Source organism: Branchiostoma belcheri, unplaced genomic scaffold (assembly GCF_001625305.1).
Source record: "Branchiostoma belcheri isolate BF01 breed outbred unplaced genomic scaffold, Haploidv18h27 scaffold308, whole genome shotgun sequence".
NCBI lineage: Eukaryota > Metazoa > Chordata > Leptocardii > Amphioxiformes > Branchiostomatidae > Branchiostoma > Branchiostoma belcheri.
The window spans coordinates 37,708-54,936 of NW_017803919.1; the positions used below are offsets into that span (position 1 = coordinate 37,708).

The window sequence follows — 17,229 nt, forward strand, 5'->3', positions numbered from 1 at the left end:
AATTACTCTGCATGTATTACTTTACGTTTGTGGGTCGACCTACCGGATGATAGTGTCGTTACTTCTTATACAACGAAGTTAGTTAAAAAGAGGAAATGCTGTTTACCACAAAACCTATTGTTTTATATCATAGTATGCATTTAATGTTCTAGAATTTCGCTAATAGCTGCTGTAATTGGACCAATAAATCAATGACATAAATTATGTTCATTAGCTGGCATATTTGCCTAAGTCGCAAGATATCGCTTTTGATTGGTGAATAAATCCCATGGGCTTTACGGAACCATGTAAAACGACAGGTAAGGCATGCACACACATAGTATGCATTAAATGTTATAAAGATTTGGTAATAACTGCTGCAATTGCACCAATAAACCAAGTTTAAAAATTACGTTTTAATATTACCTTGAGACATCTGAATAAGTCAAGACGAAGGTTATGGAAGTGCACTATATTCCTCGGTCGCAAGATGTCGCTTTTGATTAGTGGCCTGAATGGAATTTCCCATATCGAAGATCCCGGATGTAACGCATGAGGCTGCTTAGGTATTTACTTAGCAAAAATAGCAAAATATCAGGAATTATAAGGGTATTAGGCATAGAGCCATAGGATAAAAATGGAGCTAAAGATACTACGGGCAAGGGCAATCAATTACATTGTGTTTTATTCGTGCTGTTGAACAGATTTAAACAGAGTTACGTTATCGCCCCCCTCCCCCCCGTGAAAAATTTATGAATTCGTACAACCTAACAATATGTTAGTGCATTAAGCTTGATAACGTTTGACAGCTCTGTTATTGTAGCCACTCCATTTTGTGTTGTCTCATGAAGTTATACCAAAATAAAACATTTCACTTTTGACACATGCATCTTTGCTCTTTATTCATCAATATTGTCCAGACATTACAATTTCAATGAAACATACAGATGAAACATAGTTCCTCTGTAATATACAACATGACACTACTGATTCCAAAAAATGTCTTCCCCATACATAGAGCTGTGTAACCTACTCTAACAGAGAAATTAGCTCCACATACATATCCTAAACTCTTTCCTGTCTCTCAAATCTTCAATCACAAATGAAAATCTGTATCTCTACCTAAACATTTTCCCTCCCAACATCTGCTTCGAGATTAATATTTTTCACTAATTCCATTGAAGCAAATGATAATGGAAGCCAACTTATTACCCTGTTTGGTGTTACAGGTATGAACATACTAGGTAATACATTCTTTCCTCTCTAGCAGTTACACAAATCTATGTGGACATCCTCCAAGAACACAAAACTACATGGCCAGCGGCCGAGATAAACTTTTTTCAAAAGTCTTGTTTATGTTGATTCTTACACAAAGAATTTTATTCCTCTTTTTTCTTACGAAAAGAATATATTTCTAGCATCATGCTCACCAACACGAATCTTAAGAATTTTAAGCAAGATGATTCTTGTTTTTCTTGATACTGTTTAAGAACATTCAATAATTATCTTCTCAGATTTCTTGTTTTTCCTCATCTAGAAAGTTTAATAAAGATGATTCATGATTTTCTTGCTAATGTTGAAGAACATACAAGAATTTTATCTCAACTTTCTTGTTTTTCCTCATCTAGAAAGTTTAAGAAAGATGATTCTTGTTTTTCTTGCTAATGTTTAAGAACATACAAGAATTGTTTTCTCAACTTTCTTGTTTTTCCTCATCTAGAAAGTTTAAGAAAAATGATTCTTGTTTTTCTTGGCCGGGTTCAAGAAGATACAAGAATTTGTTTCTTCACTTTCTAGACAAAATACTGTGATGAAAAACAATTTGTCAAGAGGAAGAAAATTTAAAGCAACAAATAAGTCAAATTCTTAAATGTTCTTGTTTTCATTATCCAGAAAGTTAAAGAAAGTTAATTCTTATTTTCTTTGTAATATTCAAGATTATGTAATAAATTTTTTCTTAAGTTTCTTGCCAGAATACTGATCTGTCATGTGATCTTTTCTGAACCCCTGATTGGTTGATTCAAATCCCAGAATGCAGTTGGGAACATATTTTGAACAAAAGTCAAATGTGGCAGCAGTGCAGTGCTGGTCATGTCTCCTTTTGTCAGTTACCGACTCATGCCACATTTGAAGTCAAAATCAAGGAGAAAATGACCTTGTGTACATGTGAGGCAATGGTGATCGTGGTCAACTTGCAGAAGAAGCATACTTTGCAACAGAAAACGCATGGAGCCAAACAGACATAAAAGATTAGGTAAGTGTGCCCCCCTCCCCACAGAATCGACACTGTTTTCAAACTTCAATAAATGAAAGCATTTTTTGTATCAAGAATTTAGAAAGCTTGAGCAATCTGATTCTTGATTTTCTTGGTAACGTCTACAAAGAAACAAGAATACTAATAAAACTTGTAACTAGGAAAAAATTCTAAAATGATTGTTGTTATTCAACTTATGTACAAAGTTTGAGAAAATGATTTTTGTTTTTCTTGGTCAGGTTCAAGAAGATAAAAGAATATGTTCCTTCACTTTCTTGTTCAAGTTGATATAAGAATCTTTGTCTTAACTTTAGCCAGATATGTCATGTGATCTTTTCTTAACCCCTGATTGGTTGATGGAAATTGCTATCCCAGAATTCAGTTAGGCAGTTTTGAACAAAAGTCAGTTGTGAGAGCAGTGCTGGTTACTTCTTTTCTGTCAGTTATTTGACTTTATGACTATATAATGTCAAATTTGAAGTCAAAATCAAGGTAGAAAGGACCTTGTATACAGATGAAGCAATGATGATCGGCTTGCAGAAGAAACCAACTTTGCAACAGAAAAAGCATGGATCCAAACCAAACAGATGAAAGGTAAGTGCGCCCCCCTCCCCACCTAGAAGAAAAATCTGTTGACATTATTTTCAGACTTCATTGCCAAAATATTGCTACAATATCAAAATCTTAATCATACCTCTCGTATATTGTACAGTACATTGTACTACTGCATTATAATATAATTTTCAGTTGTTTACTTGAAGTAATAAATGAATTAAAGTATTTTAGCATCCTCTTTTGACTTTGTTGCCTTCAGTGCAAGCTAACAAAGGTCTTTCCTGTGTTTTTTTCAGGTGTACAACTCTGACTGTGCCAATGCTATAATGCAAAAACTGCAGGATTTGCTGAATATGTTTCAGAATGTGATATGATCTGTATTCTGCAATCAAAACTGTTACATCGTGTAGACTTTTTGAAAGTTTCAACTGTAAAACTGTTTCCATTCCCAGAATGTTACTGGACAGATTTCAGATGATCATTGTACATAATGAATGTGGTTATAAACATTCCTATACTGTCAAGAGGCTTGTCAAGATGATTGTTAACCCTAACATTTTGTTGTTATACAACATCATTTACTGTTTAAATAACAATATTGTCCATGCTGAGTGCTGACACAAAATATTTTCTTGTGTACAGAAAGGTTTTCTTGCTACAAGAAGAGTTAGTTCAGTTAGTTTAAGAAATGCTTTCTTATGTTTAGAAAGGTTTTCTTGCTAGGATAAGAACATTTAGCACTTACTTCAATAAATCTTTTCCTGTGTACAGAATTGTTTTCTCGCTACAAAAACTGTTCTTATTCAAGAAATATTTTGTTGTAGGCAGCATTGTTTTGTTTTTACAAGGACAGATGAAGTTCAAGGAATTTTTCTTGTGTACAGAAAAGTTTTTCCTGCTACAAGAACAGTTAGATCTTAGTTTACGAAATATTTTCTTGTTGGCAGCATTGTTTTCTTCCTATAAGAACAGATGACTCTTAGTTTAAGAATTTTTTTCTAGTGTACAGAAAGGTTTTCTTACTATCAGAACAGTTAGCTATTAGTTTAAGAAATATTTTCTTGTGGGCAGTATTGTTTTCTTTCTATAAGAACAGATGACTCTTAGTTTAAGAAATATTTTCTTCTGTATAGAAAGGTTTTCTTGCTACAAGAACAGCTAGCTCTTAGTTCAAGAAATCTTTTCTTGTGGACAGAACAGTTTTCTTGCTACAAGACCAGTTAGTTCTTAGTTCAAGGAATTTTTTCTTGTGGGCAGAAAGCTTTTCTTGCTACAACAATCGTTAGCTCTTAGTTTGAGAAAATTTTTCCTGTGGGCATAAAAGTTTTCTTTCTACAAAAAAAGTCAGCTCTTAGTTCAAGAAATCTTTTCTTGTGGACAGATGCTAAAGAAACTAAAGATTCTTCGTGTAAGAACCTGCAATTCTTACTATAAGAACAATAATATTCTTGCTGACAGAAAATATTTCTTTGCACAAGAACATACAAGAATATAGTGTATACTAAGAAGATAAATCTTAAAAGGGAAGAATCCATTTCTCAGTAACTAGAATTTTGGTCTTGAGGAAAGAAAGATATTCTTGATGCGAGATAAAGTAAGAACCTATCTCTACCTATGAATATGAATGTAGTGTTCTTGAGGTAAGAACAAAAATCTTGAAAGAATAATAACAATAACTTGCAGGCTAAATGAATCTAGGAAAATATCTTACTGTAAGAATAACATTCTGGAAGTAACCAAGGCTAACTAAAAGAAACCTATAAGAAAGATAATCTTTATACTGCAAGAAAAAAATTCAATAAGAAAAAAATTGCTTAATTCGTGGACAAAATCTCTTTCTTGCATACAGAAAAAATAGCTTCCAGGAAGAAATATTTTTTGTGTGTAAGAAAAAACAAGAATCCAAAAAATGTCATTTTTTTTGTAGTGCATGTGGTCTTTAAGTAAAGAGGAGTCTGACCAGTGTGCCATGCTGAGTGGAGTGGATTGGTGCAGACTGTTGGCCGCCGCCTCGCACTGTTTCTTACTCAGGATGAATGTCTGCAACTTCTCTTTCACCTCCGTGGAGGCCATTGCACCTTAGCAACGGGAAACAAGAAGTGTGTTTTAAAAAATGCTGGCAGGGGGCCAAGATAGGAATAGCTTGTGACAATGTCTGACACAAATAATGGACCCGTTGCATCAGCATGATACAAGGTGTACTGCCACTGCCACAACCAGTAAAGACAGAAGCCAGCAACCCTTTTTGTCACAGAACAGCTCAGGGGAAGGCTGTGAGCTGTTTTGATGCTTTCACTTTGATGCAAGCATGTCTAACCCCCATTTTCGGGGGAAAAATGACATGAAACCGGATAGAGAGAGAGAGAGGGAGAGAGAGAGAGACAAGAGAGATATTTACTGTTTTCTTTCTTCTTCCCGGCCAGGAATTGCTTTTGTCGTTCCGACTGTTTTTCCTGGAGTTTGCCCCTGGCTTGAGCTAGTTCCTGCTGCAGAACACACACAGAACAGTTCGTTACACAATGTAGCAATGACAACAGTGCAGTAAGCATGGTTTGAACCAGTGCTCTAGAAGTGACAAGAGCAGGGAGGGAGTACGTCAACGCACGGCACTCGGACGCGGGATGAATCGGCAGCCCGGACGCAGAGGAAGTTTTTTTTTTAAATAAATATTCTACGGCGTGTCTGCGTGCTCCCAAATCTGTAGGATTCCGTACAGAGCACCACGTACGGAAGCCAAACGTTGCCCACGTTTTTTGCACGTAGACAGCACGTACTTGCAAGTACGGAGGGTTGTGCCCTTAGCTTTAATGACATCTCTTTCCATATCATTGTCAAAAATGACGGACTAGTCGACTGAGCAAAATTTCTGCCCGTCACGAGCCGCAAAGATGGACGCTGGCTAGAACACTAGTTTGAACTGTTCATGAGCTGTGTGATGCATTGTGGGTAATTCAGGGGTTTTTCTAAACAGGGGAACAAGGGCGCTGCGCCCTCATGTGACAAACCAGCGCCCTCATATCAATTTTCAGATTGAAGCCTAAGTCTTTTTCAAAATTATCTTTTTCCAGTAAAAATACAAAAACAACACCAAATAACAATGTATTCTAGCATTACAAACTATGTTACTCTCATGAAAATTCCAAAATCTTACCATAAACATGAAAATTTAGCTCTAGTAGTAAAAGTCTGAATGGAGCAAACATAGTTCATTGAGAACTTGCCCAAAGACTACAAGTAAGCCTCCTTCATTTGCATACTATAGAACAGGCTCTGAAGTGAAACATGAGACCTGAGTTTGTAGCAGCTTGGATGAATGTGTTGCAAGTTGCAACTTTGCCATGGGAAAGGGTTGAGCTTGTGGCAAACCCAATGTTGTCATCTGGAGCTACTAGTAAAATTGATCACTAATTGTTTTAAGTGTATAAAGGGTGATTTGCACATTGTGTGTACTGTTGATTGTACTTTATATTTTATAAAGGAAATATGCAATGCATGAATAGAAATTTAGGAAAGATATTGACAAAAAACATTGAATTATTTTAGTCTATCTATCCTTCTCCTATGGCTTTTACATCCATTATAGTACTGAAAATTTGTATTGAGCACTGTATCTAGCATATTGTAAATTTTGTGCAAGCTAAAATAGCCTTTGAAGGTGTTGTAAAATCCAAGTAAACAGACCTTTTTCACAATCATAGTTGTTTATTTTCAAAGAAACATACAATGAAAGAGTTCAAAATTTTTCCCCCCTCAAGTAACCTCAAACTGTCCCATTTCAACTTCAAATTTTCAAAGGCTTCACATGGCGGAAGGGGGGATACCCCCCTTCCGCACCAACCCCCCTCGGTCGCTTCGCTCCCTCGCCGTGATACCGCTCCCTCATGCCAGATTTTTCTAGAAAAACCCCTGCGGTATTATGTCAAAGTTGAAAGCCCCTGAGACATAAACAAAACAGGTCTGGGCAATGATTGTATTAAGACATTAGAGCTGTTTATAAGTAAGGGGCCTTCATCTTTGCATAGATGTGTAGCGTGTGGCTTACCACGTTATAAGATCCACCAGAGTACACCAGTCCAATCTAAAATAAAAGCAGACAGTATCATTTGGAAACTGTACGTTGTAAATTTTTTGAAAATCGAAGCCACATTTTAGATCTTAAGTTTGATTGCAAGTGTGAATGTGTATTTAGTTAACTATTATCATAATAATGTATAGCAGAAGTAATTATAGACTTTTTTATAATGAATTTTCTATTATCATTTTGTATTTAGTAAGGTAACTTACCCTCAGTCCCATAGGCGACATGTTTTCCGGCTGTGTAAAAAAGGAATGTCCACAATAATTAGTTCCCACCGACATGACTGTGTATGAGCAGTAACAGTACTTTTATCACACTAGACATTCTCCTAGCTACAGCTACAAGTTTTTTCTGTGTTCCCTACCCGTCATATATTCTGTACATGCAACTGCATATTACCCTAAATTGTCACATAGTAGTAGTTACTGCTACAGTACTCCAACTTTTATACCACCGATCGTTACTTAATGTTTTTATACCACCATTTTAGACTATTTTTGTAATTTTAAACTAAAGAAATTTTGTAGTCGAATTGTTTTTAACTCTAATCGTGTGTAGCCTCAATGTAAATTATATGTAATATATGTATGTATTATAAGCGCAATTTTTGTTCTAAAGCCTTTCAACTCAGCCAATCATGGCTGCTTACAGGCTTTTATGTGTACTCTTGTGGTACAAATAATAAACCAGTCTCTCATTTTTCAAGAAACGTGAACAACTATAAACTGCACATCTTACGTCTTCTGTATATATTAATTCATACAGCGATGATCTGAAGGACACTGGCTTTCCATAAGGGAGGCTGAGACATTAGCCCTGGACAGAGCGGGCTGGAGAACCCTGACGGAGAGGAGCAAGGGGCCAGTTCCTGGCCTGAGCACCTAGGCAGGTAGGCAGGACAGCGATGATATATGCTTGTGTATATTTTGTATGTAGGTCCTGTGTTTGGGAGAGCCACACCCCACGCACGTTAAAGAACCCACCACACTTATCGAAAAGAGTAGGGGACCTTCCCGGTGTGAGTGGTTCAGACCTTACAGTCTGGTCTCGGGGTTGACATCTTTGAAGAGGTGATAGTCACCTGTCAATCCTTCCACAAATGTGGTAAATCGTCATAAATAAATAAATAAATAAATAAATAAATAAATAAATAAAAATGCACTCGAGTCTAAACGCATTTTTGGGGGGTAAAGTGGACAGCTGGTTCTTCAACACTACTATTACTAATAGTCATTTGCATATAAACGCACTTAACATAATTTTCAGTACCTTAGTGATCGTTGATCTGTCCAATGTCATTATTCCCCTTTTTTATCCTATTTGTTTTTAAAAATGGAAGATATTCTTTGAATTTATCTGCCTTGAAATCTTTTGTTTCCTATATCTACAAACTGGAATTGAATATTGCATACATGCAAAATAAAGTACACAAACATTGGGGGTAGTGGGGGAAGGTTAACACAGTTTTGGTTTCTGTTAATTGAAAAAAAACTCAAATAAAAAGAGATTGATAAAAAAAGTTTCGGAACCTTCTTTATCGTCAGGACTGTTAACTAATTATACACAACGGAAGTCAGGCCTGACACGGGGGACAACGAGTTGTTTGATCTCGGTAACGGGCGGAGACAACTCACGATTCCGTCGGAGCAGGACCCGGTGCTGGGGGCGGAGGAGTCCGACACCTCTCCGGAAGACTTGCTGTCCCGCAGAAGTGTTTGGAGCTGCTCAATGTAGGAGATTGCGTTGCGCAGGATTTCTATCTTTCGGAGCCTCTGGTTCGGGTTGGCGCACAATTTCTTCTTCAAAATGTCGAACGCCTCGTTCATTACGCCCATACGACGCCTCTCTCTAATGGTGGCGGCCTTTCTCTTGTCGATTGACCCCGGGACTTGTCCGCCCCCCTGGTCCTCTACAAACTCCATCCTCGGCTGGTGTCTTTAGAGTCCTCCTAACTCCAAGTTAACGGTGAAGGGAGTGATGTTTTTGAAGTGTCAATTGTCTCAGACAGCAAGAGATGCACAGGAGGTCTCATACCGCAATCACTCCGCGTCTAAAAGAGTACTTGCAAAAAAATAATTGAGCCATAACAGTTCGAGTTTAGGTCTATCATAAATTCCCTTTCATCGCACAGACCTGATCTAAAAAGGGGTTGAGATGAAAGGTTATTACTGACAGGATAAGGCAGGGAAGTTTCGGCATCCGCGCGATTGTCGGATGTGTACCCTTATTTGACCTGAGTTATGCGGTCGGGCACTGTGAGCCGTGAGAGGGCCTCTTGCGGATCGTGGGTAATTGCAGTTATACGTGACGTAAATATCGAACTAGCGGGTAGAATTGGGGAAAATTTATTTTGTTGTTTAAATAATATGTGTGCTTGTTATATAAATCAAAAATAACTCTTTTAAAAATAACAATAGTTTTTTTATTGTATTCATAGCCAAAATAGTGACGTATTTTAATAAACGTGCTAGTCTATTGGACACATCCTCCCATGGCAGGGGCAGCGGCTCCGAATTCCTTCTCCACCCCTTGCCCCTGCCGAATAACCTCGCATCTTCTACTCTGCGACCCCAGGAATATTAATATTCATGAGCTTTCCTTATTTGGCATGGCCCCATTTCTGACTTGGCCGCCGGCGACTCCGCCGCCGCCCGGTGATGAGCCCGTTGGGGAGGCCGTGCGGGGCAAAGTCACCGAGCCGCCCCCTCTTTTCTCCGCGCCGGCACCTTCCCCGTGCTCGGCGGGATCCGCGCGCACCCTCCAGCACACGCTAGCGCCCCGCCGACGCCCGCAGCGGCCTGCATCGCAAAATTCTCTTCCCAAGACGACGCCATGTTTGTTTTTATTTGTCACTGAACAGCCGATGTAAGAGCCGACATGATTGGTTCCGATAGCTAGCGTAGCTCATAAATATTTAATGTAGAGTGCGTTGAAGATTTTCTCTGTGATACGTGATTGGCTGAGAGCGTGTCCCTGGAATCGGGTCGCAGAGTAGAAGATGCGAGGTTATTCGGCAGCGGTAAGGGGTGGAGAAGGAATTCGGAGCCGCTGCCCCTGCCATGGGAGGATGAGTGCGAAGTCATGTCGGTACCGTCTTCAAGAAACCCCATCTCATTCCCCTATACCCCCCATGGCCACCCCCTGCATGACAAAGGTAAGTATACCAAATACCTCGGTGTTTCCATCTCTGCAAACTTAACCTGGGGCTGACATGTTCAAATGGTCACATCCAAATCCAATAGATCTTTAGGTATGTTGAGACGCTGTCTGCGGATTATCAGCACTGCGGCCAAGGAGAGAGCCTACATGGCTCTTGTAAGACCTACCCTTGAGTATGGCTGTAGTGTTTGGGATCCCCACAACAGAGACCAGGTGGGTAGGGTGGAGATGATCCAGCGTCGAGCAGCCCGCTATGTATGCAATGACTTCAGACGCTCTAGTTCAGTAGCTTCTATGTTACGAAACTTGGGCTGACAGTCATTGGAAGCACGTAGAAGGATTGCCCGCCAAGTGACACTATATGAGATTATCCATAATACTGTCTCTGCCCCGCACTCTATTAAGATTGTTCCGGTGGCTCGATGCATGCTCCCGCCGCACCAATCACACACAAACATTGCAGGCCATTGCGAGCAAGAGCAACTACTACAGGATCTCGTTCTTCCCTCGGACCATCAGAGAGTGGAATGAACTTGAGCCTGGTGTGGCGGAGGCGGAGTCACTTGCCCAGTTCAAAACTGAACTGGCGAGGACCCTGCTGCATTGCGCCACCCCCCATGTCCTTGTATATATGTAAATATATTTATTACTAACTCACTGACTCACTTGTCCTGTCTTTACACATACGAAATCAGTTACTTATGTTTCCTTAGAGTCTTCCTTTTTCTTTCCCTTCGTTTTATATGTACCGGTCACTTGTGTTGTAACTAACCCCATGCGTACTGCCGATAATCTCGTTTTTACAAGGCTAGGCAGTACAAAAGAAGAAGAAGAACCGTGCCAGAATACTTTTAGTCAGAACTCTGCACGTCCCTCAGTTCCGAACAACCTTACCTAGCGTGACAGGGGTTGTGCCGCCACTGTTTGCGATCGCTCCCCAAGTATGAATAAGCCGCCTGCAAATATGCCACTACTTTTCTGATATATATAATTAGAAAAGTACTGGCCTATTTCAGATGATTCAGGTCTCATTCGTGAGTTTTTGTTAACTATAGCCGCCTATGGCAAAATACGTAGCTTTACATAGGCCAAAACCCAATAATTTGAATGACAGCCATCTAGTCTATCCAATCAATTTTGAGCACAATGGCCCTACATTACGTCAAAAAATTCCCAACCAGATCTAACCCAACAATCTCTTTTTATTTATTTATAAACTGCACTTGGCCACTCTCCGCCAGAGGTCCTCCAGCGCTGCTACCTCCTGACCGCATTACCCATCACAACAGCGTGTAAACATCCGACCTGTCGCGCGGATGTCAACACTTACCCACTAATTTTAGCACATACAAACAACCTCTCATATCACAAGCGGTTTACGCCAACTGACTTAGCTAAAATGCAATTTCTGGCGGATATAAACACACATCCATACACGCATTTAATTTTTAGTACGATCTACTTTAGAGTACCCACGCGGAAGAATACCGGAATGAGACCTTCAGCGCGCTGCCGACTAAGATGGCGACCACTCGGTCTGTTACTTGTACATAGATACCGATCGGAAACAGTAGCGGCACTGCCAGCACAAGGGGTGGTAGACTATCCAACCCCACCGGTACGCCTTGTAAGGTTGTTAGGAACTGAGGAACGTGCGGAGTTCGGACTCAAGTTTTCCTGCAAGAAAGATCGCTTGTTTGTTCATTTGGCCCGATGTTGTACTGCCCTAAAGCCCTAGCGCCCTGCAACAGTCGCCGCGGCTAGGGGTTGGTAAGTGTATGCAGGGGCCAATCTATGATAATTGACGTTACATTCTGCCATTAATTTTCACATAGAGTCTAAATGAATCCCGGATGGAAACCATTTGGCCCATTACAAGTATGATAGTTTCATTACTGACAGGACTAGGTAGGGAAGGTTTCCTTCAGAGAGACAGGGCTTGACTCCTTTTTGTTGCATACCTGCACTGGTGCAGATAACATTGGTAATCATCTGCATCAGACAAGTTTTACCTTAATCATTTAGAATGTAGGAAGCATGAATCGTAGTAAAAACTGTTCAGAAACCACTGCTTTTTTTGCGCTTTTTACACCTTTGTAGGACCCAGTACATGGAGCAGTGCAGGTTAGGTGCAGGTAGACATAAAAAATGAAGAATATATTTGCACAACAGTTGTATGTGGTTCCAAGTATGGCAACAAACATCGGACGAATTTGTATTTAAAATAGTATTACAATCAACTTGGACTAATCATGAGTTTCGGCATCGTTTCTAGTAACAGAGCACTATTTTACATATATACCTATTTTTGCATTCAGTGTGAGTTATATAAAGTTAGTTAGTAAAAGATATATTCAAATCTGTCTCTAGCATCGAGTTTCTTAAAATCAGATGTGATTTATTCGAGAAATGTAATAAGCTTATTACGTAAGACATTATATCGAGTGCATTCCAAAACAAAGTGAAATTCACCTTCGATTTGCTTAGGACAAAACGGACACAACGGCTACATTGTAATATCTACCTGTTTCAATATTTTTTACGAATTTAAAAGTTATCTATATCAGAAATGTCTGCACGGCTCCAGTTTTACCTGCACAAATCACCAAGCACAAGAGCTAAACCATGACCCTAACTATTACCGGCGTTAGTGAAACCATGGACACCAATTTGGACTTAAAACGTAGCCTATTTCTATTTTCTCCTCAGGAATACTTTACCACTGAGAATCAAGATTCCGCTCAAGAATCGTAAGTCCGAGACAGTTATGCAATATAGTATGGGCATTGATTTAAGCTAGATCTCCTGGTGAGCCGAATGATTGGCACGTGTGCATGTGATATTTGGTAATTGGTTTTTAGTACGTGTACGTGTACATGTACATGTAATACGAATTCAGATTAGTATCATAACTTACAACTGCTACCAAACTGCTAGGGGGTCTAAACTCACACTACTTATTCCTGACAGGAAAAGCTATCTGCCACCCAAAAAATTAAGACCACAGCATGTTCAGGGAAAAGATACAAAAACCGGAAGTTCTGCTGCAGTACCCAGGTCAACCACTAGAAGGCCCATACTAGACCTTGACCTTTTTCTCCATAAGATACATATCAAATGTTATGTTTGTTTAAGTTGTTGGTTGAAAGAAATTGTGTTCTAAATTCTTGTCCGTAAGAAGGTTTAGTCCATAAATTGATCCCTACTGTAACATTTACAATTCCAAATTCCAAGTTTGGTTGAACCACAACTGCATTTTGACAAGACATGCTATGGTGTACACCTGTTCTGGACATTGTACTGGGACAAAGTGTACCAAACCTGTAACCCTTAAGCTTTTCTACTCAGCTGACCCTGAAAACCGTTTAACACGAAACATATATATTATATATGTTGGATGTTTCCATTTTATTTCAGAAACTAGAGTTCATAAAACACATGCTTCCGTGAGGCATATAAATCTTATTCGCTTAGTGTTTCTTGGTGTAAAGTGGTTATGAAAAGGGTTAAATTTTTGTGGCACTTATGTGTTTGGTGTGTGTTTTGGATTCGTGGGACCAGATGTTGACCAGATGTCCATTTTAAACACCACACCCCGCTCGCCGCGCAGCATGACGTATTACATATCCCAGGTGGCCAGCTGTGAAATGAATGCACTGACCTAGACTTACACAGTCCCAGGGACAAACTACATAAGAATATCAGCTCCAATTCCAAATCTCCACATAAGTACGCTTATTCCACTTTCCCACTACCAACTAGAGGCACCAAAGGTACACCACAAAAACTACAAACAATGAATTTAAAAAAACATACTTAAATCAAAATAACTGCTCCTTCCAACTTGAACTGCATACACACAAATTAACACTAAAAGTCCATTAAAATGACGTAACAACGCCCCGCATGAGCCATAATCGAACTTAGCCTTCGTTTTTGCTGCCACTAACCGTCCGCTGAATATGATTCACAGCTGTCCGCGTTTTCTCAAGTTATGTTGGAGACAGGCAAAACCCCAAAAATACACAACTCTCTGCAGCAACGTACGAACATCACGGGATAACCATTTTCGACGTACAACTTTGTTACTATAACCGCTTCACACCTACCAAATATGATTCAGATCCGTTTACGAATTTTCGAGTTACACTGCATACCTACAATCGACAAATCGGCAATCCCGCTAAAATGAGATTAGAAAAAGCGAACTTCACCATTTTTGAACATAGGCTACATTTTTACAACAGCTACCCACATATTATAAATGAAAACGATCCGTTCGCAAATAGTCGAGTTATGATGATGACCCACATACGGACCCACTGACCCGGACGCATCGTCAATATAACTTCCGTCACGGAAGCAATTACCCAATATTCAGTGACTAGTTGATCAGTCTGGTAAGAGGAAGGCAGCTGTTGTATGTTTACTATTAGGAACGTATCGTAACTGACAACACCTTTAGCCCATTGCCAAAAAGGTTATATACTGCCGTAATATAAAATACGGCCTCACTACATTAGGCGTTCTGACAGCATTTCCAGTAAGTAAAAAGTGGGTGAGGTGTAAATCAGAATTAAAGTTTTACATTCAGAATGTATTTTTGACAATTTAAATCTGTACTTTTAACTTAAATCTTTTTTTCCAGCTCAGATGGTGAATTAACTAGCTGATTTTGTCACTGAACCGCTGTTTGGAAGGACGTCTTGGGCAAGTATCATACCTTACATTGTTTTTATCTATATCTGGATGCAAAATCAAATCTGCTTTGTAGGCACGTTGTGTGGATGTAGCTCGTTGTATTTCTCGGAACAACCTGTTACAACAACCTAACCTTTGTAAAACCATCTATTTAATGATTCCCATTGTTCCTTGGTGGCAGTGAATTTCAATCTACGATCATTATTAGCATGAAAGTTCATCTGAGTTGGTATAAACTATAAAGAAGAATAAACTGTACTCCAACTCAAAAAGAAAAAAAACTCACCAGAAATTTTTGACCGAATCGCTCGGTCTTCTTCAGCTCAATGACCCGAGCGCTGTGAACACGTGGTTTTACCCACATGTGACGTCAGCACTGGGTCAAAGTTCGTCGGAAGGTTTCTGGAACACAGACGACCTAGTTCTGGATCCTCTGAGGTACCACAACACATAAACATTGAGTCGCCGGGCCATACTGTTTCTTTGGAGGGGGTTAACATCTTGGATACTGAACGGGACTACTTTGCAAGAGGGGTGAAGGAAGCCATTTACATCAGGGCACACCAACCGTCTCTCAACAGGGACGGGGGGCGGTACAGACTTCCGACGAACTTTGACCCAGTGCTGACGTCACATGTGGGTAAAACCACATGTTCACAGCGCTCGGGTCATTGAGCTGAAGAAGACCGAGCGATTCGGTCGAAAATTTCTGGTGAGTTTTTTTCTTTTTGAGTAGGAGAACAGTTTATTCTTCTTTATACTTTCTTTCGTCACTAACCTACATTTTAAATAGAAGGGGAGACAACACAGGTGTGATAACTCAACTCTGCTTTAGTACTCACCATGGTCCTTCCTGACCTGGCTTTATTTCCTTTTGATATGTCAACTAGTTTATTATTAATAAAATAATACTTCCTTTTTACCAAAAAGAAAATGATGTCCAAAATGACTTATACAGTAGGGGTCTCCGGAAGGCATGTTTTTAAACCGAATTTTTACACAGTAGCAACCTTTTTGCAGGTTGGTCCTGCAGCATTTTCAATACACTCTTCAAATATTTTCTTTTTGCTTGTCTTATATTTTATTTTCAAAACTCCCTTTTGTCCCAGTGTCCCCATGTGCTTTTTTGTCGCTCTGTTGTTAAGAAAATAATCGTACATGTACAAAAGCAATATTTTATGAATTGTGAACAACAGACTTAAGAGACAAATTAAGTACACAATGATCAGGTATATCTCAAGAAAAAATCCTTGGTTTAGCAACGAGCGAATTAAACATACGATTTGGATGCAGTTCTTGCTTGTCTAATTTTTATCATTCTTCTTAAATTTCTAGGTCTTCTTTGCGTACTCTCTTCAATTGGTGACTACTATCACATCTCCAATGGGTGACTACTATCACATCTATCGAGGTGTTGTTTTTTTGACAAATCCACAACCCTCTATTGGTAATATTCTGTTTCAATTTGAGGAGTACATGACAACTTTGGGAAATGCCGATTATTGTATACTAGATGAAGACAGAGTAGTATTTGGTAGAACGATGACAGTCATCTGTTTTTACAGCGAGCACACGTACAGACATGCTTTGTGTTTCCTATTCAGTTTGCCGTGTGAATTTCTGTCATTTTGTACACAAGGGATATCGACGTTTACAGTATGAAGAAGTCCCCATTAGCATGTCATGATAAGAAAGTGCCATCTTGTGCATTTGTGGCGTATGCCTTCTAAAGGCGGTGTTAAAGTGCATAGCAGAATATTAAATCTGTGTTATTTTTCAAGTTGTTTATAAATACGCACCAATTAGTTTTGTACTAAATGCAAATACTTTGGTTACTTGTCACTTAACCCTATCTAGACCGGGGGGGGGGCTAAAAGTGCCCGCGCCAACTTTGATGTCACATAGCATCTTAACGGCGAGAGCTAGAACCGCCAAACTTGGTGACTTTTCTTAAAATATTGTTGGCAACAAATCTGTATCATTGAAATGAGATTATGATTTTTGGTGTTGCCATGGCAACGGGTTTCTGACAGGCATTTTTTGCTAAATTTAATAATTTTCATTTCAACAACAGAATTTTAAGGGTTTTCTGTCAAGTTACACATGGTTTCTAATATTAATAACATCTCCGATAACAATTTGTCAATTTTACCATTAAAATGCATAATTTATGCTAATTTGATGACGTCATTGGCCAAAATCCAAGATGGCGGACCATATCATTAGATCAGGTATATACGGGTTATTTTCCTTAAAATTTCATCAATAGTCCCATTTCTTTTTACAAAAAAGGTTCATATGAACGTCTTAAGTCTGTTTACAATGTATTTTAGGCTTTATCCTGAAAAAAACTATTTTTCAAATTTCAAGATTGATGATCCAAGATGGCGGATAGCTAATGTATGCATGACGTCATTTTATGACGTCACCGGTGTTGCTATGGGCAACATAAGACTTAGTACACCCTAATAATCTGTCATAAACACTTTTGGAAAGTTTTGTA

General features: G+C 39.1%; 1 protein-coding gene across 1 annotated transcript; it reads right to left on the bottom strand.

Moving 5' to 3' along the window:
• Positions 1–4,396: 4,396 nt before the first annotated feature.
• Positions 4,397–8,788, bottom strand: LOC109474399 (transcription factor SUM-1-like). Its single transcript, XM_019774698.1, has 4 exons — positions 8,501–8,788; positions 5,187–5,274; positions 4,749–4,866; positions 4,397–4,400 (listed from the first exon to the last, which is right to left on the bottom strand). The coding sequence occupies exons 1-4, from the start codon at positions 8,786–8,788 to the stop codon at positions 4,397–4,399; spliced, it is 498 nt and encodes a 165-aa protein (XP_019630257.1).
• Positions 8,789–17,229: the final 8,441 nt, after the last annotated feature.

Excerpts from the sequence above, each read along its gene's own strand:
- LOC109474399 (XM_019774698.1), bottom strand. The coding sequence starts at position 8,788 with ATGGAGTTTGTAGAGGACCAGGGGGGCGGACAAGTCCCGGGGTCAATC. Across the intron at positions 5,275-8,500 it reads GGTCCTGCTCCGACGGAATC|CAGGAACTAGCTCAAGCCAG; the intron begins GTGAGTTGTCTC and ends TGTGTTCTGCAG. Across the intron at positions 4,867-5,186 it reads CGGGAAGAAGAAAGAAAACA|GTGCAATGGCCTCCACGGAG; the intron begins GTAAATATCTCT and ends CCCGTTGCTAAG.